Source organism: Aspergillus piperis, assembly GCF_003184755.1.
Source record: "Aspergillus piperis CBS 112811 unplaced genomic scaffold BO85scaffold_7, whole genome shotgun sequence".
Taxonomy (NCBI): Eukaryota; Fungi; Ascomycota; class Eurotiomycetes; order Eurotiales; family Aspergillaceae; genus Aspergillus; species Aspergillus piperis.
In genome coordinates, this window is record NW_020291597.1 from 1,365,315 (window position 1) to 1,388,880 (window position 23,566).

A 23,566-nucleotide genomic window follows, 5' to 3' on the forward strand; every position below is an offset into this window, starting at 1 on the left:
AGATATCTGGTTTATTATATGAGGACTAAGTAACTAGCACTAATACAGCATCGACGGATCTAAACATGGAAGCAAATCTATAAAACAGCCATCATCACCCTCTAGCCTACCCGGCATACCATACCAGACCGGCAACCACACAACATCCCATCTATCACTCAACACCCTCGGTGGTATATAAGAAGTATTCAAACAACAGTCCAAAATTCCAACCTCTGCTTCCCCCTCGCCACAATCAACAACAACCCACCCACCAACAGACTCACCCCGGCGTATACCGACAGCGCAAGGAACCCATACTTCTGCACCAATGCCCCAGAGATAGGTATCCCAGCCATAGCACTATATCCATCCCAAATACCGTTAGCCAAGCACCACCACCACTACCATATGGAATACTAGTGGGCAAATACCTCAAAGCCGTAGCCCCCATAACAACCCCCACCGCCAACCCCACCGTCTTCGGCGTAGCAAGCTGCAATGCACATGCCTGTTGGAGGGAAAGGATAGCCTATACACATAGCCATCACCATTAGCTTTCATCCACCCCCATCTTCACTACCACCTAGAATAGAAAAAAGAAGGGATCACTCACCCCCGAAGCAAACCCATACGCCACCGCAAACACCACCAACCCCGCTACACTCGTGGCCTTCGTCCAACAAAGACAAACCACCCCGGAGAGAATCGTAAACACAATACAGACATTAAACCGTCCGTACTTGTCAGCTAGTATGCCCCCGATGATCCTCCCGAACAGCGACGCGCCGTTCAGCATTGAGATCGTATAGAATGATAACGAGGAGGAAAAGCCCTTCGCGACGCCGTAGCTGGAGACGTAGAAGAAGGGCGAGAACATCCCGAAGTAGATGATGAAGAAGGAGAGGCAGGTTAGGTGGAGGGTTGGGTTTTTGAGGAGGGGGGATGTATCTGATTCTGATTCTGATTCTTTTGGGGAGGGGGTGGGTTTTTCTGATTCTGGTTCTGGCTGCACCTGCGATTGTTGAGATGGTGATGGAGGTGCAGCAGGCCTACAGCAGAAACACGTCACTGTGAGTAGCGGCAACATGATGAATCCCACGATGCGCATGGTCCATCCGAACCCGATGTTGGGTTTCTTGAGCAATTCGTTAACGATGATCGGCCAGAGGACGCCGCCGAGGGAGGATCCCCCGATCACGATGCCGACTGCTGCGCCGCGCTTGATCTTGATGTGTTGGCCGACGAGGGCGATCATGGGACAGGTGAGTAGGGATAGGGAGATGCCGAGGAGGATGCCTTGGGCGAGAATGAATTGGTAGAGTTGTTTGCAGAGGGAGGTCATCATTATGGAGAAGATGGTGCCGAGGGAGCCGATGCAGAGGAGGAGCTGCATCGTTTACTACTAGTTAGTTATGGGGTGTATAGTGTGGATGTGCGTGGGGTGGATACGCACTCGTGGCCCGAGAGTGTCGAGTAGAGGGCCAGATACGACTGACACCCCGAAGATGAAGAAGATGTCAATGGAGGCTATCCATGCAATGGTTGATTCGGGTTGGTTGGAGAGTTGGTCTTTTTTGTAGTACTCGAGGAAGAGGCCGAAGGAGTTTACGAAGCCGACGGTGCAGAACATGCCGCAGAATGAGCCGAGGAGGGTCATTATTGCGATGGGTCTGAGGTGGTTAGTGATGTGCTTTTTGTTTGGGGAATTGGGTGATGTACGTGTATTCGGAGGGTGGTTTGGTGGAAGGAGCATCGTTAGGGTGAGCCATGGTTGCTAGTTAGGTTTGACAAGTTGAAGCTGAAGATAGTGTCTGTTGAGGCTCAATGTTATTTTGGGTTGAAGGGACATGGTTGAAGCAGAGCCTCTGAGCGCATATATACCATCTGCATACAGTGACAAGGGGATACATATTGTAACCCCCGGAGCCTCCGGGGACATGGTTCATGGTGTTGTGATAGCATGTATGAAGCTTGATGGGTCGGCTCGGACTGTCCGCGGAGCTTCCGGGCGGCGGCGGCGGGCCATCACTAACAACATTTCCACACTGCAGAAACAACCGACAACAATTCTTTCAGCATCACGGAACATTGCTCTCTACAACATTGTAGTGCAGAAGGGAAATGACTGGTTGCTAGAACGGAGACTGATGCTCACGTGATTCGGTCAATTAATCGCCTCTGGTCAAGTTATCAACTCAGCATCTCATCATGAAGCGCAAGGCTGCATTACAATTGCCGCATACCTCCAGACGCGCTCCCAGACAGGACCCCGTGTCTTGCGACTCTTGTCGGCACAAGAAAATCAAATGCGATCGCCAGCAGCCATGCGGCGGTTGCTCCGCCCGCCGATTGGCGTGCATTTATGGGAGACCAGAGGCTGCAAGGGTTCCGAACCCATCACCGGCTGGCGCAATGCAGACACCCCCTACGAGTAGCTCAAGTGTGCCCCCGGGAGCCGAAAATGTTCCTACCGGACCTACTGAAGCTCCATTGCGGCCAAGCAATCGGGAGTCGCTACTCACAGCGGACTGGCTGGAGAACATTCACATGGCTGATCGGGTGCCAACAGCAGCCCCGAAATGGTTTCGAGATGAACTAGACGATTCGGTAAGAGGGCGCAACTTAAGCGTGAACCAGGAGACAGGGCCTGCAAGGCCCCTGCTGTCAATGCCATACATGAATCGGTCTGCCATCAACGAGAATCCGGCGTCGGTTAACTTGGTTGACTTTGTCCCCCCAAAATCGGAGGCTTTGAATCTCTTTCGATATTATCATTGTTACGTCGACTATCTCTACCATATCCTTGTCCCCAAGTGCGTGGAAGATCAAATAGATGGCATCTACTGTTGCATCGAAAGTGGCAAGCCCGTAGACCTCAGCCATTTGGCGCTTCTTTTCGGCATCCTAGCCAGCTCTCTATGTCTGCAGCAAACTGTGGTGGCATCTTCCGATGTAGGAGATCGAAGCCGAGAGTTTGCCTTCCTTACTGGTGCCGCGTTGATCCAGAGCCATTACTCCCTGTCTCCGACGCTCGTGGGCTTGCAGGCCACCATGGTGGTCATGCATAATGTCTCCAACTGGAACATTCCACCGTCTGTGAGCGGTCTCTTTGTGCACGGTGCTATCGTCAGCCAAGCAAAGAGTCTTATGCTCCATTGCATTGACTCTCCACGGTTTCGGAATGAGAGGGAGGGATCTGATTACAATCCAGTAGATCTGGAACTCAAGAGACGAATTTGGTGGGATCTGACGTCTTTCGACTGGTAAGAACTATTAAAAGCTCTTTACATGCCAAGTGCTCACTAAAGTTGCAGGCTACTGGGCTTCCTCCCTGGCCCTCAAGAGTGGACGTATCTCATCCAGCCGCGCCACATGAACGTCAACCAACCCTTAAATATAGATGACAGTGCAATGCGTCGCGAAATGGTATCACTGCCAAGTTCCACACCAACAGACATGTCCTTCTTCCTTCAACGTCTGAAACTAGCGTCTGTCAGCCGAGAGGTAGTTGATGCAACATCCTACGAGCACCTGCATGGCTTGGAGCCACAATACGAAAAAGTCCTCGAGCTAGACCGAAAGTTCCATCAAGCTGTGGCTGAAATACCTGATTTCTTCCGGCTGGATCCATCATCTAGACGGCGGTTTGCTTCGCTTTACGAAGAGCGCCCGACCATTGCCTGGCAAGGCTGTCTCCTGCAACAGGGTTTCTTCTCGCGTTTGTGCCGCCTACATCGTGACTTCTTCATCAGAGGAGCTCGTGAACCGGCATACTCCTACTCCCATGTTATTTGTCTACAGTCTGCCCGAAAGGTACTGGAGATCAAGAGGATCATGGATGGAAACGAACCGAACTATACTCCGCCAAACTCTGTCGTCTGGTCAGTCATGCATCATGTATTCGCTGCCGCCGTGATACTATTGCTGGACGTGTGCTTCAACTGGGACGATATACTCGCTGAGAAACGAAAGGAAGAAGTGCTAGAGGCCTGCCGCATGCTGAGCAAGGCACAAGAGTCGTCTGCCCTAGTCAGAGAAGGAATCAATGCAATGATGGGCGTTTTGCAAAAGCATTGGAGGACCGGAAAGCTGCAGCGGAGTGACGAGATGCCCCCTGTTGTTCCACATGGTAATGACGCAGTTCGTTCTCATCCGGGTCATACACAGGCTTATGCCCAACCTCTCAGTACTGAATCAAGCAATGTCCCTTCACATCCCCCAGATGCTAGCACCGATGATGTTCCCCAAGAGAGGCATCTAGAGGACATCTGGACCGAGATGCTTGAGACAGGCAACGACCTAGCTCTGGACACTGCAGACTGGACGGAACTGTTGAACGAGCTGACAGACCCGGAGTTGTCTCGGGGATGATCTGTTCAATTCCAAACAGTCTCAGTAATACTCCAGAGCATATCCTGTCATTACACTTTGTTCCAGCATGGAAGGAAGGTTTACTTTTACACAATGCGACGCCGTCATCAAGAGATACAAGCTTGCAGACCTCTACTTGAAGCCCTTGGCATCTCAATTGTATATAGACGCCTGGCTAATTCTTCGCAAATACCTGCCATGGATTCCGTTTCCGCTCACCACCATGCCCTACTGATCATCGCGAAAATTGATTCCGAAAGGTTGATTTGGACATGGCTCTTCCATTATCCGTCACGAGTTATTCCTTTCATTTCAGCCCGATTATCCGTCTCTCGTCTGACCCCATCGGAAAGCGACAATCCCTCTTTCCTCCGCGGACCATAAAGGTAGCGTTGGAAACCTCTATCAGCCAAAGTCTATACCCCCTAACAATTCTGAACATAGACCTGTGACCTGTTCGGCAAATCCTTGTTCCACAGCTGCTCACTCTTGAAGTAATCCGATACCTTCTCGCACCTGTCCTCGGACAAATAGCCCACCAGCCGCAAGGCAGCTGTCGTTGCTGCCCACTTGGCGTTATCATCGACGCATTGCTTCAGTGCCAGCGCTTGGGGAGAATCGCTGCACAGATTGTCGTCGCCGAGGCGATCACCACATTTACTGTTGACATTTTGGAAGACGTCATTCAGGTAGCTTGCGAAAGCAGCCTGCGCCTTGGGATCGTCAATGCCAGTGTATCGCGCCCCATCTTCAACAACCTTTTGGATGACCCCTTCGAACACTGTATCCCATTCCTCTGGCCGAGGTTTGCAGCCCCAACTGCATGTATCCCGCTCGATGGTCGCGATGTATTGGCCGGGAACGGTGCTCATGGCATTGAGTGCTTCGAGACAGCGTTGGCCTAATGATATGGCCTGAGTGGATCCGAGCAGACACAGAACTGGGGCAAGATTGAGGAGGCGCATGGTGCTTATTGTTGATTTTGTTGACTGGGTAATAAATACGGAGATTATGATGGCGCGTTGACTCTCTATGAGAAGGGAGGGAGGGAGGAAAACAAAAAGAATAATATACTTATTGGCTCTAAAGTCTGAGCATTCCTACTAACATATCCCTACCCCAAGAAAGGGGGGGGGGGGGGAAAAAAAAACCATGGAAAGGACTCCACATTCCCAATGGTGTACAGCATTCTCGTTCGTGCACAACAATGGCCGGGTTACTCTACGGAGAAAAAACCCGAATCGTCTGAACCAATGAACAAAAAGAGGTCGACTGGGTTAGCAGAGGTGAAAGTCAGATGACTCCACGGCCTATTTAAGAGAACCAGCAGGGTTCTCATAGAAGGCCGGCAGCAGGAAGGAAATCCGCCCAGGTCAGCGATACACCTACTTCATCCATCATGCAGCTATTGCGCTCTCAGCTGGTTAATCCCAAAATCATTGACCGTTAACGAGGATAATATCTATCAGTGGTAATCGTTACTGTGTTACAGACCATACTTTGGTTTTGTTATGCGCTGTGCGGGTGGCCGAAGGGCAAGACGTGGGTGGTTGGGTTGATGAACCCGGTATCCCATTCTGGAGAGAACAAAAAGTAAGAGAAGAAGGCTTCAATGTGCGATTTTCTTCATTCTCCAATTTATTGCCACCAGCTGCAATCATAATATGGCTCATGTTGATGTCAATGTATCGACCGCAGAAAATAGAGAATGAGATAAAGACACTTCAGAATTGCCTTCTTGGTGAGCGCAGAGACATGGGAAGCCTGGGTAAGGGGCATTCCATTGCATGCTGCTGCTATTGCTGTTTGTGCCCTACTCTTCATGCATGAGCAGACGCTTCAATAGGAAGTGATTTTCGTACGTGTCGGGCCCCTCTGGGGATCTTCATAGATAGGTCTTGGGGGCGGGGAAGAACGTGTAGATGAACACTCTGTCCTTACTTGGGTGAGTGCTGGATCCCTGCATGCAAATGGGGTTCAGTCGACCTGCAAGAGATCATCGGGAAAGGAGTCACCCTGACTAATCTACCCTTGTATCCCTGGCAGCACACCACGAGATACCTGTATGAGAGCCATTTGACTCACAACTGGAGGTTTCGAGACTATCCGCACCATGAACTGCTCGGCGACCGCGTTGTAGAATCGTCGGATTGGGAACCTTAGGCTGACCAAGAGCATAGCTGTACACGACTCCACGACTCGGAACAGCCCTACAGCAACTCCGTGAACTTTGCCCTGGTATGTTGGAAGCCTCATTCCGGTCAGACTTTTCATAACAATACACTAACTATCCTAGAAACACTGATCACCGAGTATTTGATGGTAAGTCGACCTGAAGATTGACGTCTGCAGCATTCCATTTGCCTTCCCCGCTAATTCTTCAGTAGGAGCACTCAGAGAGCCCCTACAGAGGGTCGACCAGAACCCGGCCATGCTGAATGAGCCCGAGGTGGAGAACAATTTGACACACGAATTGAGCAAGCACCTGGCGCGACATATGCCGCGGGCCGCTGAGATGTCCGAGGAGATTCAAGAGATGTCTATTGACTCGCTTATGGCGGTGGAGATTTAGCGCGGGTTGTGAGGCGATCTCAGTCAGGATTTTAAGCATGGTGGAGATTGCGAAGATTGGGAAGATTGGAAGGTTGGCGGAGGCCGGCATTCAATTTTTGAGGAAGAAGTATGGTGGCCTTGTGAAGGAGTGGAGTAGTGAGTGACGAGTGCTTGCTTCTTTCGTACTAGGATAAATGTACTCGTGTTTTAAATGTGAATGTTATATCAAACTAGTACTTCTGTATCAATCATCCATGCTTACTACAAACATGCCATTCACCACATCAAGCTCAACTATGCTTTCATTCCACGGTCACTTTAATACTCTCTGTCGTGTCTGAACCCGTGTGCTGTTAGCTGACTTCACAACTTCACCTAGCTTAGAAACAATTAATAGGTCAAACATACAAAACGCCACATGGTCCTTGATATTGCTTGCAGCATCATAGGGGTTGGGATAATACCAAGCTGCACCGGGGATTGTCGTAGCTATATATCAGTCTGTTAGCAACGATACAATCATTTTGTCTCCGTAGAGGGGCAGTTTAAACAAACGAAGAGATGGGGTGGGGAGATCCTCACGTCCAATCACAAGAGAGTAATATGATGCATCTCCTTTCCACGGACAATATGTCACTTTGTCGATAGGGACGAAGAGTGATTTATCTTTAATTGCTGTGGGTGGGAACTGGATATTTGTGGTAAGTCGGTTTTGGTATCTAGGCTATGTGGTTTGGGGGCTTACATAGATGTTCCCTTCGACGGTCTCCCAGGTGGGGGATTCGGCGAGGACGATGTCGTTGAAGGTTGCTCTAGCGAGGGGCATGGTTATGGGGGAGGGGAAGATGAGTTGCACTAGTGCTTGTGTATTGAAGAAACAAGTAGAGAGAGTGAGCAGAAGAGGAAGAGAAATATTTACTAGTTATTGCTGATGTGATACAGTTGCATTAATAATGCTGTCATGGCGTAAGTGCGGGGAAATTCCCCGAGTCCATTGAACCTAAACAGAGAATATTCCCGTGTATGACACAGCGAAAGGCGCCTTCTAAAAATACACTATGCTGTCTTCATCCTTTTCACGACTTGCGTCAAACCCATCGATCTTCGTGCACGGCTTTGCATCAGCCCTGCATCCCACCCACTCTGGACTAGGCCAGGACCATCGCTTGAAGTTGAACTGCGGCAGATGCAAGCACGTACCCTCGCATTTTTCGGACTCTTGTACCTGATTCCCATCACAGTCGATCCCCAGTGTCCGTCGCATCTCATCTTCGCAGGCTTGTAGGGTTCTCCATGTCCCCTCACACCACGCACAGTATAAAGGCTCAATTGTAAGTCTGCCGAACACCAGCAAATTCATCTTCTGATGAATACGATTCAGCGACATTTTGTACGCGCTGGGGTTTTCCAAGGCCATAAAGATAGATATCCAAGGATCCAAGGATTGATGCTCACAGAGATCCCAGAGACCCCTCTGCTCGTTTTTTGGCATGAAACCCAAGTATTCCCGGATAATTTCCGCAAAGCTTTGACACAGCTCCGATCGAGCCTGGTAAATAGCTTCATACATATCCCTGGGCAGAAGTCCGTCTTTTGGCTTGGACTTGAACGTGTAATCCATAATCACTCCACGCGTAGCATATCGGAAATCCCGTCCGGATCCAGACTGAAATACCCAAGTAATGAACAACACCCAGTCCACAAGCTCTTTGTGTGAGGGCACATATCTTTTTGGTTTCACACAGGTGCTTCCCAGCCAGGCAGCCGAAAAGGGCTTCATAGCATCTCGTAGCTCGAATCTATTCACAATGACAGCGATGTCCTTGAGAAACACAAGCTCAATAGATCCTGGCCAATCGACCCATCCCCTGGTCAGGGCCCGCAGAACCCATAGCATAGCTGCGGGGTTGGGCCAATCGAACGACAGATCTTTTACCCAGACAAGCTCATCCTCGTCCCAGCGAGCCTGGTTGTTGGGCTGTGCGTCGCCGGTTTCTTGATAGCCGAAGATTTCGGCGAAGACCCTGGATGAAAGGGCCAGTGGCTTCACGGGGACGCGAATTAGGGTATGTGGACTGTAGGTTGTGATTTTAATCAACACATGTAGTTTCGCCGTTGGATCTTCTGGGTACGGTTGGTTTGATGGGCGTAGATCATGCATACTTCCCTGCTTCGTATCGCGCCCTTCCACATAGTCGGCCAATCCTAGATAGTCGCATCCAGGGAAAGCGTCGTCGTCATCGTCGTCGTCGACGTAATCATCGTCGTCTTCAGAATCATCCCCAGAATCATCCTCAGATTCACTCTGACATATCCATATTCGAGCAGATGCAACAGACAGGTTCATCCTGGTCGTCGGTTGAGATGTCCTCCATGTCTCCATCATCAGACTCAGCTGATCCAGAATCATCGCTTTCGGTATCCTCATAGACCAGATCTTCCATGCTATCATCCTCATTATGATGAGAAGATGATGGACGTTCGTCATTTTCATACAGATGATCGAAGGTGTCTTCGATGCGATCAACACTGGATTTCTTGATGGGCGCGTTCTCGGGATCGTAGTCTTCTTCTTCATCTGCTTCAGCTTTTGTCCGTTCTTCATCATCCCCCCAGTCGCTATCGACACCTTGCTCACTATCACCATCTGCAAGGTCCATATCCTCCTCACTGTACTCGCTATCATCCCCACTCTCGGACGCCTCATAGTCATGATCGATGTCCAAGTCCTCCATGACTTCATTGAGATCAACATCGGTAGCTACCTTGGTAGCCACATCGGTAGCATCGTCGTCGATGGTGCCTTCATCCTCTGCTGGAGGAGGTATATTCTCCTTGAAATCAGCGGGGTTGGAGGTAGGGATGAAACAACAGGCGGCAGAATTTGGCACCAACCCATCAACCATATCCATATCACTATCACTGAGCATGTTGAAGTCCTCCATCTGAGCGATTGGTTCTTCGATGTGGTGCATCTTGAATAGACAATCGACAAATGGCTTTTTCCCTCAAATTTTGCGTGTGTTGACAAATGACGTTTATATAGTGATGCTGGCAGTGACTGGTGATGGAACTAGGGCTGGCAGTCGATACATCCCCCTGTTCAAGAGGTACATCATGTACATCTATATATCTTTCGTCCAGGGGAACATGATTCGGAGACATCCATGTTGGTTTGCTACTCTATAGTACTGGTAATGCATGGCATGGGGTTTGCCTTCTCTGGCTGTGTGCGTTACAAAGGCCAGGAAGAATAGGGGGTGATAGATGAAACGTGTTGACAAAGACTGGGTTTCTGAAGAGGTGATAAGTACTTATATGATCTGCGGATGTCTTTGAGAGGTTGTGGTTGGTGCGTCGTTTCCCTTGCGAAAAACGGTAGTCATTCGATGTAATGTACGGTCTGCAGCGGGATCTTCCATTGCATGTATAGTGTGGCTTTGTCACTTTTTTCACAATGACTTTATCATTATAACTTCTTTCTTCCGTGAGTGGGCGGCCATTCGCGGTTTCTCTGCTTTGTGGAAAGCTAATGTCTTTGTCACAAGTGAATTTTAATGTTTAGCTTGATGTACTTCTTTATGTCAAATGGATTGGCAAGGGATTTGACAGTCATTATAATCCTACATCCAAGAAACTAAGGACTGACTTTCCCGGGTCGTACCCTCGGACCGTTCGCATAACTATATGGCGTATCTACTTGGCCGAGACTTCATCTGCAGTTCCCCTCCATTGAAATGTGTCGTTCTTTATACTATTGGTTCAGTTGCTGAATTTATCTGCATTTCCAGAAAACAGTTCTCTCAGACACGGTTACCGCCATAATAGACATGTGAATCCAAAATTCTGCCAACCCCCTTTACGAGCGAATTCGCCTCGGTGTCAACGAGATGGAGCTCACTCTTTGTCGTATGGGCTAGGATGGGTGTATCCGCTAGATGTGAGTTGTTTGAAATTATTATGTATGATGCTGTTGTATTGATTTTGCTTGCTTCTTTCTCTATTATCCCGCGATGTCTAAATCGCTGAATCATCTAAGGTCATTGTTCTAGGAGAGCTATTCTACATACAACCCAAAGCCTACTATCTGAATGCAATGTCAAATGCCATATCTACAGCCAAACTCAAATATATCCACAACATCCAAAAGTGGTATCTAACATCTACCCCCGCTTAATGACCTCCTCCGCCGTCTCGACCAAAATCTCAAATGCCCTCCTAACGTACTTCTCCTCGGCCGCCGGGTTCGTACTCACAACCCGAATAGCATAAACCTTACAGATAACGGTCGAAGTAATGAAGATCTCTCCTCGAGAGTTGACCAATTCATACACCTCCTTGGTCAACTCGTTCGCAGCCTCATCCGGCTGCGCAACAAGAACGCCATTCTCAGCTTCCACCATCGTCGTCCCCGACTTGGGGCTCTTAATTCGGAACACAGTCAACCCGAAGGCAGGAGTGGTGATGATCTCAAACAGATCAGCCCGACTGCGGACCAGACCAGCAAAAGTATCTCCCAGTCCTATGGACTTGCGGATATAGTCCTTCATGCCGGTGAGACCGTAGCTGCGCATGACAAACCAGATCTTCAGGGCACGGAACCGACGGCCCAGAGACATGCTCCAGTTACGGTAGTCGGTCACCTTTCCGGAGTCGGAGTAGTGATTGCGCAGGTAGGCAGGGGTGATGTCCAGGGCGTTGGTGAGGTCTTCGCGGTTGCGAATGAAGAGGCAACTATGCCAGTTAGCAACTTATAGTATGGCAAAGGAATGGAGAAAGCACAAACCTAGCATCAAAGTTAACCAACAGCCACTTGTGCATATTCAAATTGAAGCTGTCGACTCCCTCGGCAAACTCCTTGGAAAGATACTGCCACTCATCTGCGACCAGCGCCGCACCGGCATAAGCAGCATCAATATGGACCCAAATCCTCTTCCAATGCTCCTTCTCCGCCAGAACAGCCTTAATCTCCCTGAACCGATCAACGGCACACGAATTCGTCGTACCAAGACCCAAGGTAATGAAATAAGGCGTCAGGTTATTCCGATCCAACCCCTCCAAAACGTCCCTCAACCTCTCTCCAGTCATCTCCAAGTTATCCTCCAACCTCGCTTCGACACTCCTAAACCTCGTTCCCGCCAGCAACGCTCCCTTCGCCGTACTGCTATGCGCCTGGTTACTCGCTAACGCGACCAACCGACTCCTCAATTCCATCATCCGATCCTCATACTCCACCGTATCAGGCTTGAATCCCTCACTGACCACAATCTCAGTCACGCGCCTCTCCCTCGCAGCAATCATCATCGTCGCGACGGTATCACTCGCCGTAACCTGAATCACACCTCCTCCGCGGTTCTCCGACGTGCTGAGGAAACACTCCGGCAATGCAAGCGCCTGAGCAAGCCAGTCCATCACGATTGTCTCGAGTTCCGTGCACGCCGGGGAGCAGAGCCAGTTGAATGCGGGGGCTGTGAAGGCTGCGCTGTACATTTCACCCAGAATACTGGGATAAGTGACACCTGCGGGGAAGAAGGCCATGAAGTTGGGGGATTGCCAGTGCGTGATGCCCGGCTTAATCTTGGTTTCAATGTCCGACTGGATGGCGCTCCATGGTTCGGGGTTCTCGGGGGGTGAGGTCGGGATTAAGGGGCGGAGGTAGCCTGGTTCAATGGTGGGGAGAACGCGCTGGTTCGGGAGGTCATCGAAGTAGTTGATTACTGTTGTTTTTGGGGTGGTTAGCTGTGTCTCTCTCTCCGTGTGTGCTTTTTTGTCGTGATCCGGGCGGGGATTGGAGAAGTGCGGGGTGCAGGGATTGGGCACAGGGACTAACTGTCGTCAATGGCCGAGTGGGCGGCTTCCCGAAATTGTTCGCGATCCATTGGACAGAGATAAGAATTCCAGGCGTGATCCAAGGGGGAATTGAGGAAGTCGAATGGGAGAACTGAAATGAAATTCAGCGGAGAGTTCGGAGGAGGCAGGAATGAGGATCTGGATTTCTTTTATCGATAAGCCGAGGCCGGTGGGGTTGGCGCCGGAATTGGTTCCGAAAGTGTTCCGATATGTCAAGGGAAGGGCGTCTGATCTACGATTTTGATCCATTTGGAAGCTGCTCATTGATCTTGATAATGCACCAGGAATGAGTTAATATACTCAGGGTCCGGGTAAATTGCTCCTCGTGCATCATGTGCGTTTGACAAGCGCGCTATTGGGGGTGTTGACGGATATTTCGCGGGTAACGGCGGTATCTGTCGGATATTGCTTCTTTCCGAGTGAGTATGCATTTGGGTATTTGTGGTGGTTTCGATGAAAGGATAAGATTTCGTGTTTGCTTTAATAATGAGAGTATTCTGAAATTGAAATTTTGCTAGGTAGTGAGTGGGTTTTGACTATGTTGTGGCTGCTAATGAGGCTCCCAGGGCGTCCCTCGATTCCGACTTCCGAGCGAGCTCAAAGCTCGGTTGTCCATTGCAGCGAAATTTGTGCTCCAATTACACTAACATACATCTCATACTGCTCAATGATTACTACTCGTGTATATTGATTCCAAGGAACTCGCTTTGTTATAGAGCGTATGATGCATCCATTCAATGCCTTGGTATAGACGACTCAAATTTTTTTTTTTTTTTAAAAAAAAAAAAACTTGAAATAAAGATAGATTATAGTATCTCATATCAATACCACAGACAAATCACTTTGACTCTAAATATGTTGAAAACAATATAGTCAAACATCTACCCCCTCAAATCAATCACCAAATCTTCCCCATGGCCCAGTGGAACAGAAGAACAACTACCCAAGCAAAATGAATAACATCATCAAGACGCATCTTCAGCTTCCCCCTCCACCTCCTCCGCAGCCTCCCCCTCCGCCGCCTCCACCACCTCCACCACCACCACAGCCTGGCCCACCTCCCCCTCCGCCACAAGCTGCGCCAGGAACATAGCCTCCTCCATAGTATCGTCCGCCTCGTCTCCTTGTTGTTCTTGAATTTCGGGACCAGGATGTTCCCTGACCGGTTCGAGAAGTGTTTGTGGGTCGAGGACGGTACGGGGAAGCGGGTTCGTCAGAGGATGAGGTGAAGCACATTGTCTTGATTTTTGCAGGGATTTGGGAAATAGTGGGTGGTATTTATGTTATGGTTGAGACTGTTTCTGTGGAATGTGGAGTTTAATGAGTCGGATGATGCCTTGTCTAACGCTGGAATGATATATATGTCTTTAGTTCTTTGTCTAAAGTAGAGAGTGAAATGTCTTGTAGCACGGTGAATTGAATAGGGACAGAGTTCGTTATATAACATTGTGCGTAGAGCCTCAGCCTTGTTTATGTTGCGCGAGGCTGCTGATGGGTGTAGTCATGCGGATAACTCCGCCTCGTCTCGTGTTTGCGTGACTCGGAGTGTATGATGTGGCTATGCTGACTAGCTGAGCGAGATACGAAGCTGCGGGTGCAGGCATATGCGATGTGGTGATTTGCAGGGTTTCTGAGTTTATTTCATTGTTTGCTAAGGATTCTGGTGGTGAATAAATATAGTTGGAAGATGAAGGAGAATGCCTTGCTCAAAGTTATAATCTTGGTCGGCAGCAATAAGTCGATCTTTGGACGTCTCATGATGCGATGAGATTTGCTGATAGGACCAAACATAATACGATGTTTATCGGGGAGTTCATAATCTGATGAACCTTTTACTCACTAATTGTTAAACTAGTATGGTGATTTGAGGAATTAGTCATGCGTGTTTGGGTCATAATCATAATGTTGCATCATGATGACAGTTTGGTAGGCGTATGTAGATGACTCATTTTTTTTTTTGGTATCGTGTAGTATATAAATGTTGTGAAAAGATGTACTTGATGACATATGTGTCTTCCATTTTGGCAACAATCAGGAGAATAAAACGCGCCCAGCATCCCTGTTATAGAGAACGTATTTGAATATCAAGTATCGGGAGGGAGAATTAGAGAAATGGCTTTTTATATGGCTTTCATTGGCGTTGATTCTATAGACGATAGCAAAGGCCTCTATCCACTGACATATAATCGACCATCAAGGTCCGTTCGTCCAGAGTCCTGGTCGCATATAATCAAAGCGAACTCCAACATACATGTTGAATTCCTCAATCAAGTCGTCACATTCCTCTACTGCTATGTCAGGCTCATCATCGCTGATAAACAGACGGATAATCACTTCCTGCAATAGAGGCACCCGCCGATGACGGTCCGACAACCGAAGGAAATTCGCCAACAGTTTCTGGAGAACGCGCACTGTATGGGAGGTCGACCCGTCTTCCCTTCCCACATATTGAAAGTCCCACCGTAGGCCAAGCCTTTCCAGTGTTACTGGTAAGCCTCGATTTATACAAGACACTTCTATATCCTGGAATCCATTAAGCAGCTGGACCGGTAATTCGAGTGTTTTGAGCCGAGTAAAATCCTGAAAGAATCCAGGCATCATAGATCTGAATAAAGGATCCCATATGTCGATGTCACTGGTCATCTCCCGGCCTAATGGTGTGCTAGAGAAGCTGATTGAGAGGTGCTCCAGATACTCATATAATGCTTCCAGTCCATTCAAAATGCATTCCCCATCATTGTAAGAGGGTTTAAAATGATCCCAAGAACCGCTCTCTTCGTTGTTCATACCAAGGTGAAGAGTGCGAAGGTTTTTCATTCTTTGTAAAATTTTGAAGAGCGCGCAGTCCATGATTGAAATTTGGTCCAGGATAAGGGTTTTGAGTGCCGTATAGTCCGTTTGAATACCTGGAACCCGCCACAGCCGAAGACCATGATGGCTACGTAGCCAGACTTTGAGGTGCTTCATCTTTTGTAACCGAAATATTGGGATCACTTGTGATGAAAAACAACTCGGAACGTGTGTGTTATCACGCAAACGTGGAAGATTGTTTTGTAGTGCGTTGGTTCCGTAATCGATTTCTTTGAGGTGGTCAAAGTTATTTCGCAACTCTGCGGAATATATATTGTCACCAGAAGTGAGGCGTTCAATTATCACTCCAGGAAGTCCGCCGTTAACAAGGAAGGTGTAATCGAGCTTGAGTGACCTTAGATTATGGAGAAAAGGTGGGAGGAGGGCCACCATGGCGTAGACGTTTCGTGCTGCAATGGACTTGTACCAATCTGAACGGTCCTTCGAGCTTTCAATAATACTGCCCGCAATAAATCGAAGATAGTCGATTTCCTGATGAAAGGGCATCTTATCATTCTTAGTGATAGAGGTCAGGTCAGAACTGCACTCTTGAATCCCAGGACTCTCATTAATCCGAGTCTTCTGGGGAGGACTGCGCCCCAGTAAGTGCACCTCTCGGATTAAGCCACACAGGCGGCTGCGTGTGTCCTTATTTCGGACAAGAGTTGTCCACAGCGACATGATTCGGTATCGAGACATCTTGCCATTCCAATCCCATTGAATCTTTCGATAGAGATAGCGAGTGAAAACACGATTTAGTGTGCGGGATGTCAAGCAAATGCTGTTGAGGTCCCCGGTCTCGAGATACTCGCAAATCTCATTCCAGACATCTTCCATAAGAAAAAAGTCAGACATCGTGGCGAACGATTTGATGCTTGCGTTTCCGATTTCGTAGTGCCTATGGGCATGTGGCGATATATCAAGATGTGCTCAATCATCTATAGGATAACAGCACCTTATAAAGGTACCGTGGTTTTGTGTTGTCAGTAATTCTTGTGGGATCTTGGAAAATCCCCGATTGTAGCATTATTCTGCGAGATTAGTAGGTTTGAGGATATTCTGCTTACCATCCAGTAAGATGTGAAAGCTGATCCTGTACCAGCCAGCCTACTAATGAACCGTTTTGGGAACCGGTGCTTTTCAACATTTTCTGGCGTGTTCCGAAAGCTTACAAAGGGCTTGTTGATTTTGTGGAGTACTTCAGTCGTCACATGCTGGAAAAGTGAGAATCTGGATTCTTTGTGCCAGACGCCACAGAAATAAGAACTTAATCACTGAAAAGTGCGCTGTGGAAGACTCCGAAAAGAAAGCAAGATCTTGAGAGGAAAAATCCACGTAGGTCAGTCACACGGGGCCTAAAAGGTAGTCATTCACGGTTATGACCTCTTTCTCTATAATGGGACGGCCAATAAACTTTTCTTGTAAGTAAATGTGCTGTGCCGCAAAGTTATTTTCTATGATTACTGGGCACAAAGCAAAGGATCACGGCTGATGGTACGGAACATATCTGTCTCCATTGCAGCACCACTCATACATCTGTAAAAGAGGGACGGCTGACATGGATTGTGTAGAGGATAGAACTGTGCATCTAATTAAAGCAATGACCAACCATAGCCCCGGTGACACCCTCGCAGAGGTATTGATAAGGATATGAAGTCACAAGAAAGGTGACCATTACTCAACCGTAATCTGCGCCTTGGATGTATCGCCCTGAGACCGATAGAATAAATTCTTGAAGACGCTCTCTCCCCGGCGTAGTCAGAAAAGCGCTTCAGATTCGACACGTCAAAAATGTATGCGGGACCCGGCGGCAGGTCCATTTAATTGACCCGGAAATGCATTCCCGCTTTCCTGTCGTTAGTGCTGTCAAGCAGCCGCATACCTTACATAGATACCATGCTTGTTGCTCTCCTTTACTTTTCTATCATGAGCATTTACTATGGCATTAGGTATCCACGTTAACAACACCCTTTCGTAACGTAGGATTGCCAAAAACCTGTTCTTTGAGGTTCAAGGCCTTCCAGCAGAGAAAACTTCTTGGGGGAGACGAATATCTTCAACTGCCTGGGTTTATACTGAATACAGTGAAGATGCTATAACGGCAGAGTCTGAACAAAATTAAAGCATCATAACTGAACAATCTATTCTATACTGAATGGAGAAATCTGCATTTTGACGAACCCAACCACCCCTACTCAGAACCCTTAATCCTCCCACAAAGCACTACATCCTCCCCAAGCGGATACCACTTCACGCCGGTCAACCTCGAAGCCGGAACAATCACACTCCCCTCGACCCTCCTCTTTGGTGAAACCACCACGCCCCCCTGGCCCAACCAAGTCGGAGCAATCGTAACAATCACCGAATCCACCAACGACTGACAGCCCGGCTCAAGCAACGAGTTGATGATTGAACCACCTCCCTCAATCATCACACTCTTTAGCCCCTCCCGCACAAGACACTTTAACAACGCAGTCCAATCAATCCGATGCGCACCATCCGAACCCACCCCCATCGGCAACGCAATAAACTTCCCCCCATGACTCTCCAGTACCTCCTTCTGAGCCGCAGAAGGCGCCGTCTCCGCAGCCGTAACGATGAACGGAGCCCTGCCGCGCCCATTCCTCGCTAGCTCAAAGATCTTTGACTGCGCCGTAAACTCCCATCTGGCTGAGGGGTCGATGATGATTGGTCGGGGTTGGCCCGCCAAACCTTCGGAGCCGTATCCGCCTACCCCTGCCAGTCGACAGTTCAGGCCGGGGTTATCGGCAACGGCGGTGCCTACGCCGATAAGAATAGCGTCATGGCGCGAGCGTAGATAGTGCGTCATGGCTTTGGATTGCGGGCCGGACAGCACGGTCCGCGTGCCCGGGGCCAGAGCTAATTGTGAGTCGAGGGATGTGGCGAAGGTGAGGGTGGTGAAGGGGAGTGATGATGATGATGGATAGCCATCTTTGGGTGCGAGATGGGGTTCCAAGAAGGCGCGGTCTTCGGTGGGGAAGTTGAGGCTATCCATCGTAGTAGTGTTGCTGTTATTGTTGGATTGATGGATTGATGGTGGTGCGGTATCGGTGATATTAGCTCGGATTGGATGGCGGGGTTTACTGATGCCTCAGGCAAACTTTTGTGATTTGAGCGGACTCAGTTCCGGGGATTGTTGATTGGTCGGAATTATGGGCGCTTTGCTTCGAAAGTCATCGCATCTGATTGGTTGGTTTTGGATGCTCCTTTCAAGTCCAGTTTTGGCTGTCAGCGACCAATTTGCATGGCAGTAATTATTAATCCGCATGATAATGTGGTGAGGTTAGATATATCGAATGTTTATGCTATACTGATAGTTGGCATGTCATCCCCAGGCGGACTGCTGAATCCAATCCCGATGAACCGTGCTATGTGCTAGAGACTTGCTCACGCGGTTCCTTAATCTTCCATGCTTTCAACAAAAGTGAACAATCCAGTACCTTCTTTGATGACCTTGTCGGAATACCCAGTTTAGGAAATACACTTGCGTCATGTGACCCCTTCAATTACCGGTCAATTCCGGTCGCCTTCTCCCTGCCCTGTTCTCCTCAACCGGCACACACGATGCAAATCATTGTTGTCAGTCGTGATACAATCAATAAATCGGTCTACAGGACTTCTATTTTGAAATTGCGTGATAATCAGAGAATGTAGGGGTTTCATATGTTCAAGAATGTTCCAAGTCCCAACATGACAGCTCTTTTTTTTTTGGACACACAGCAGCTTGAATTACCTTGCAAACACTGAACTCCAATGAATATGACACATAGTTTGAACAGGAGATGCTGGCAGGAAAAACAATACAATGTACATATGCAATGCAAGTATCGCTTCATAAGACACACAATGCAACCATGCAACCATGACAAATCATCAACGCCAAGATACCTTCGCTCCAGTACGTAATACACGTATTAACACATCCCCTTTCCATCACATTAGGAGGTGAACCACATGAATCTGGGGCATCAAGATTAGCTGAAAGCGCAATCTCCAGTCAAGAAGATACCTACATCTCATAGGCCATAGAGGGAATATCCTTGCAAAGTGAGACACCAGATCGAATAAGGGATATGGTTGCACCCGTCAGCACGAGGATGGCCAATGGACGAAACGCCAGAAACCAGGCATATCTCCACACGACCCCTACTGCGGATCTGTAAGGAATCTGGTCAGCTCGCTAGCAAAGTTAGTTAGCAATCGTGCTGCAGCTTACATGAGAGTGGAGGTGGACGACATCTCAGTTAGTGGTGGGCGTTCTTTCTTTTAACGAACAAAGGGCCTTTGTGGTATTGAGCGAGATGGCTTTCAAACTTCGATGATGAACAAAACGATCAAGACATGATCCTGGAAGGTGAGAAAAACAAGCCAAGGCTCTTATGTCAAGGTTATATCCCATTTGCTTGCGCCATTGCCAAGGTGGCAGCCTGCTATCGTCATCCCCAACGGGTCTCGTCCGAGCCACAACAGCGGGGGTAAACGTTGCACCGCGCCAAAGACACTGAATCTTTAGATAGAATTGTCTAATCCTATTCAGGAAGGCCCGTCGTGAAAAATGCTGCCTGAACCCGATGATCCTACCAAATCTTGCCTTCCGACTATCCGTAATCTGTCCACGGGGTCCTCGCGGGCTGGCCAACCAGGAGGGCTGGCTGGGTCAAGTTGCGCCAGATGCGAAAAGTGACTGGGCAGGGCAGCCGAAAAACTTGCGCGGGGGCTCCACTATTGGCTCCTCGGGAGGGGAAAGGGGCCCGCTCCCTCAGCCCTACAAGGCTGCTGCTGGATTCTGTGAAATATCAGTTGACCCCTGGTTTTGCGCAACGTGGATGTCCTGTTTCTTCCTGCTTTCTCTTGTGCAATAAATCACTCGCTTTCTACCTGTTCCGGCCCAGGCGCTCACGGATGAAAACCGTGTCGATCTTTGACGTTTTGCTTGTTCGATCAGTCAACAAGCGTTTATCTCATAGAATGGGCTGAGTGTACGCCTTTTCTGCCCGTTTCTGGCTTCTACGTTTTTCTTGTGGTTACATTGTGTCAAATCTGCTTTGTGTCGCTCTTTTTCCCTCTTTGATGTGGCTGCTCAGTCTGGACTCACAGAATGGACGCGAAGGGACTCCACCGGTTTTCCCACTTTTCCTGTCGGACCCAGCAGGTCGTCACCTCGTCCACCTGGGAAGGCTTGCTGATCGAACAGTCTACCTTGTCTGCCGATACCAAAGGTTTGGAGCCGGACACATGGTGGGTTGACATCTGCGATGCCACCGAGGAAGAGGTCAGCACTGTCTGCCAGGCATTGTCCATCCACCCTCTGACGGCAGAGGACATTGCGACCAGGGAACCTCGCGAGAAGATTGAAGCATTTCGGAACTACTACTTAATCTCCTTCCAAACATTGCTTCCAACCGACGACCTCAAGAGTTCTCGAAGCCTCAAGCCATCATCGTCTATCCCCGGCTCCTCAGGGTTCTACATTCTGGTGTTCAAGAATGCCACAGTGACCTTTTCACCCAGTGGTTGTCACCACATCGCCCGAGTCCGGGACCGAATCCGCCGGACACAGGACACGCATCTCGTATCCAGTGATTGGATCTGCTACGCTCTTATGTACGCCCGCTATTTCTCGTTCTAACCCTCCCGACTACTGACAGGCCAAATAATAGTGACGAGATCATCGATGATTTCGAACCGTACATGCGCGCAGCAGAACGTGAAGCCGATGCGATCGAAGATCAAGTGTTCATCGCCCGCGTCGACGACGTCAAAGCGCTTATTCCTCAACTCGATAGCCTCCGCAAAAGCATCACTCAGCTCATCCGCTGCCTGACCGGTAAATACGACGTCTTAAATGGCTTCGTCAAGCGTTGTCAGGCGAAGGACAGAAATCCAATGTTCCCCGATGGCGATCTTTTAGTGTACCTGGGCGATGTGCAAGACCATCTGGTGACCACGTTGACCAGTCTGTCCCATTTCGATGAAATTGTGGGACGGTCGCAATCGAATTTCTTGGCGCAGCTCAGCGTCAACAATATCCGATTGAGTTACGATGTCAATGCGGTCTTGAGTAAGGTGACCATCCTGGCGACAATCTTTGTGCCCTTGCATATGGTCACTGGGTTGTTTGGTATGAACGTCGAGGTGCCTGGACAGAATGTAGAGAATCTTGGATGGTTCTTTGGTATCATAGGGTGCATGTGTGCATTTGTCGTGGTTTGCTGCTTGCTTGCGAAGAGGCTGCGGTTGCTCTAGACACCGTTTCGGGTCCTAGCACTATTTTCATATGGTCGCAAATCATCCATGATGGCATAACTGGGGCAATGCAATTCGCAAATACTCCCGACGGACAACATGTTCCAGCGTATAGTAATGAGCTTGAGGACCGTGTAGAGTTTGGGGAGTTTGTAGAAGTCACGCCGTCTCAGGTGACCGAATTCCTGCCAGTTCCACCTCATCTCATCTCTCTATCCATAATCTTGCCATCAACTCATCGTTACCAATTTATCGTCTGTCAAGACACTTGTCATCGTCTAATCACCTCTCATGCTATCTCTGATCAATAACCATATCTCTCAATCGATATTTGTTATCTACGAGATCTCCGACCAAAGTCTCTCATACAGCAAGCTTCCCCGTCCCCGCTCCTGGCCAGGAACGACGGACCGTCCCATGTGGAGTACATCGCAAAATGTTGAGGCGCTTCAGACGGAACACGGGCAAGCAAACCGATCTAGCCGGGTCGCTGATCATACGAGTACCTGCTCATTGCTGGTATCAACCAATGGGCCTGCAGACTAGTGTCGGAGCTTGATAAACTGAGGGTCGAAGGCACGGTCGCGGACGGCGCAATTACCGATAAGCACTGCTGTTCTATCATGGACCATAGCTAATCCTTCCCAATAGAGTGATAGTTTCCAGACACGATGTCGATGAAACCTTAGACAATATCGACCAGTCTGTTGTTGGGATAGTGTAAGGGTATAGCATGGCCGGACTATACACACGACTGGCTGGCAAGGCATCCTGGAAAACCTTGCCTGTTCCGGTACCCTTGCACGTGACAGGGGAGTGCTGGTTCAAAGAATGCTCATCCCTACTGTGTCCGTCAGTCACTGTCAGCATCGGAAAGATACGGCCCCGACACCTTATCTGGCCAGTAAGACAAGCCTTTCTATCACTGCAGCCAAGACGCACTCCTATCGGAGAGTCCGCCAATGGCATTTCCCAGCTGCAAGATAAGCCAGTTAGGTAATCCAACAGTGTCCCACCGAGACATTCGGCCCGATTAATGTCTTCGCTGCGCTAGACTGCCTCCGTCTCTCCCCTATTCTAAGCCAGGTTACCTGAGAGAATCACGTAAATTCGCAACCACGATTCATACGACTCAGTCACCGCGCACATGCAATTTGCTCTGCCTTTCCAATGGCTTCTATTATCACCACACTAGGCATGTTAGCCGAGTCACCAGAGGACCCCAGGCCCGTGCGATGACATCAGCGGTATCGGGGGTCCCACGTGGCGTCGTGGCTAACGGATAACACCAATCAGGGGCACCGATAGACGAGGAGAGCCTCTGGGAAATGAGCGCCGGCGGGGGACGGCTGGCCATTGGGGAGGCGTTGGATTCAAGGTCCGGTGCACCCGCTAAACTGGGTGTAGGAAAGCTGTCCCGCGAAACAGCCAGGAATCGCAGACGGGATGTCATGGTGATCCACTCGAGTCCACTTGCCCATGTTCCTGTGCCTCGACTCCGTGGAATAGGGAGATAGAGGGGCAACTCCGGGACGCCAGTACGCCGTAGCGGCCTTCTATACGACCCGCCGGCGAAGCTTACCAGGTCGCTGCGTCGCTTGACCATTGAGCTTCGTTATAACTCGTCCCACCGACGCGCAACTTGGTCTTGCCGATATGGGACTAAACCGGATATATCTTAGACCGAATTTAT

At 49.2% G+C, this 23,566-nt stretch overlaps 12 protein-coding genes across 12 annotated transcripts; 3 read left to right on the top strand and 9 right to left on the bottom strand.

The window, feature by feature from the left end:
• Window positions 1–59: 59 nt before the first annotated feature.
• Window positions 60–2,203, bottom strand: BO85DRAFT_513026 (putative MFS monocarboxylate transporter; the record flags this gene model as incomplete). Its single annotated transcript, XM_025664681.1, has 6 exons — window positions 1,702–2,203; window positions 1,436–1,652; window positions 596–1,369; window positions 414–511; window positions 267–342; window positions 60–77 (listed from the first exon to the last, which is right to left on the bottom strand). The coding sequence occupies exons 1-6, from the start codon at window positions 1,749–1,751 to the stop codon at window positions 60–62; spliced, it is 1,233 nt and encodes a 410-aa protein (XP_025516667.1). The 5' UTR covers window positions 1,752–2,203.
• Window positions 2,191–4,567, top strand: BO85DRAFT_519582 (C6 zinc finger domain protein; the record flags this gene model as incomplete). The annotated part of the gene is made up of 2 exons (XM_025665062.1): window positions 2,191–3,245; window positions 3,297–4,567. 2 exons carry the CDS (start codon window positions 2,191–2,193, stop codon window positions 4,351–4,353), a joined length of 2,112 nt encoding a protein of 703 aa, XP_025516668.1. The 3' UTR covers window positions 4,354–4,567.
• A 58-nt stretch (window positions 4,568–4,625) lies between these two features.
• On the bottom strand, window positions 4,626–5,386 carry BO85DRAFT_281112 (uncharacterized protein). Its single transcript, XM_025655201.1, has one exon. The coding sequence runs from the start codon at window positions 5,316–5,318 to the stop codon at window positions 4,779–4,781; it is 540 nt and encodes a 179-aa protein (XP_025516669.1). The 5' UTR covers window positions 5,319–5,386; the 3' UTR covers window positions 4,626–4,778.
• Window positions 5,387–5,816: 430 nt separating this feature from the next.
• On the top strand, window positions 5,817–7,066 carry BO85DRAFT_519583 (uncharacterized protein). Its single transcript, XM_025665063.1, has 4 exons — window positions 5,817–6,038; window positions 6,534–6,591; window positions 6,650–6,675; window positions 6,764–7,066. The coding sequence occupies exons 1-4, from the start codon at window positions 6,018–6,020 to the stop codon at window positions 6,923–6,925; spliced, it is 267 nt and encodes an 88-aa protein (XP_025516670.1). The 5' UTR covers window positions 5,817–6,017; the 3' UTR covers window positions 6,926–7,066.
• Window positions 7,067–7,107: 41 nt separating this feature from the next.
• On the bottom strand, window positions 7,108–7,795 carry BO85DRAFT_519584 (DUF427 domain-containing protein). Its single transcript, XM_025665064.1, has 4 exons — window positions 7,652–7,795; window positions 7,489–7,594; window positions 7,315–7,395; window positions 7,108–7,243 (listed from the first exon to the last, which is right to left on the bottom strand). The coding sequence occupies exons 1-4, from the start codon at window positions 7,730–7,732 to the stop codon at window positions 7,209–7,211; spliced, it is 303 nt and encodes a 100-aa protein (XP_025516671.1). The 5' UTR covers window positions 7,733–7,795; the 3' UTR covers window positions 7,108–7,208.
• A 156-nt stretch (window positions 7,796–7,951) lies between these two features.
• BO85DRAFT_513041 (uncharacterized protein) lies at window positions 7,952–9,881 on the bottom strand (the record flags this gene model as incomplete). The annotated part of the gene is made up of 2 exons (XM_025664682.1): window positions 7,952–9,211; window positions 9,246–9,881. 2 exons carry the CDS (start codon window positions 9,879–9,881, stop codon window positions 7,952–7,954), a joined length of 1,896 nt encoding a protein of 631 aa, XP_025516672.1.
• Window positions 9,882–10,883: 1,002 nt separating this feature from the next.
• On the bottom strand, window positions 10,884–12,785 carry BO85DRAFT_519585 (putative aromatic-L-amino-acid decarboxylase; the record flags this gene model as incomplete). The annotated part of the gene is made up of 3 exons (XM_025665065.1): window positions 10,884–11,640; window positions 11,693–12,623; window positions 12,737–12,785. The coding sequence occupies 3 exons, from the start codon at window positions 12,783–12,785 to the stop codon at window positions 11,070–11,072; spliced, it is 1,551 nt and encodes a 516-aa protein (XP_025516673.1). The 3' UTR covers window positions 10,884–11,069.
• Window positions 12,786–14,949: 2,164 nt separating this feature from the next.
• BO85DRAFT_370571 (uncharacterized protein) lies at window positions 14,950–16,461 on the bottom strand (the record flags this gene model as incomplete). The annotated part of the gene is made up of 1 exon (XM_025655967.1): window positions 14,950–16,461. The coding sequence occupies one exon, from the start codon at window positions 16,459–16,461 to the stop codon at window positions 14,950–14,952; it is 1,512 nt and encodes a 503-aa protein (XP_025516674.1).
• A 1,184-nt stretch (window positions 16,462–17,645) lies between these two features.
• BO85DRAFT_396029 (RibD family protein) lies at window positions 17,646–18,647 on the bottom strand. The gene has a single exon (XM_025656983.1). It carries the CDS (start codon window positions 18,620–18,622, stop codon window positions 17,798–17,800), a length of 825 nt encoding a protein of 274 aa, XP_025516675.1. The 5' UTR covers window positions 18,623–18,647; the 3' UTR covers window positions 17,646–17,797.
• Window positions 18,648–19,280: 633 nt separating this feature from the next.
• On the bottom strand, window positions 19,281–19,971 carry BO85DRAFT_448773 (uncharacterized protein). The gene is made up of 3 exons (XM_025660012.1): window positions 19,844–19,971; window positions 19,641–19,784; window positions 19,281–19,587 (listed from the first exon to the last, which is right to left on the bottom strand). Exons 1-3 carry the CDS (start codon window positions 19,864–19,866, stop codon window positions 19,566–19,568), a joined length of 189 nt encoding a protein of 62 aa, XP_025516676.1. The 5' UTR covers window positions 19,867–19,971; the 3' UTR covers window positions 19,281–19,565.
• Window positions 19,972–20,452: 481 nt separating this feature from the next.
• BO85DRAFT_448774 (magnesium transporter CorA family protein) lies at window positions 20,453–21,968 on the top strand. The gene is made up of 2 exons (XM_025660013.1): window positions 20,453–21,231; window positions 21,288–21,968. Exons 1-2 carry the CDS (start codon window positions 20,726–20,728, stop codon window positions 21,871–21,873), a joined length of 1,092 nt encoding a protein of 363 aa, XP_025516677.1. The 5' UTR covers window positions 20,453–20,725; the 3' UTR covers window positions 21,874–21,968.
• Window positions 21,969–22,895: 927 nt separating this feature from the next.
• BO85DRAFT_519590 (uncharacterized protein) lies at window positions 22,896–23,479 on the bottom strand (the record flags this gene model as incomplete). The annotated part of the gene is made up of 1 exon (XM_025665066.1): window positions 22,896–23,479. The coding sequence occupies one exon, from the start codon at window positions 23,477–23,479 to the stop codon at window positions 23,057–23,059; it is 423 nt and encodes a 140-aa protein (XP_025516678.1). The 3' UTR covers window positions 22,896–23,056.
• Between the last annotated feature and the right edge of the window lie 87 nt (window positions 23,480–23,566).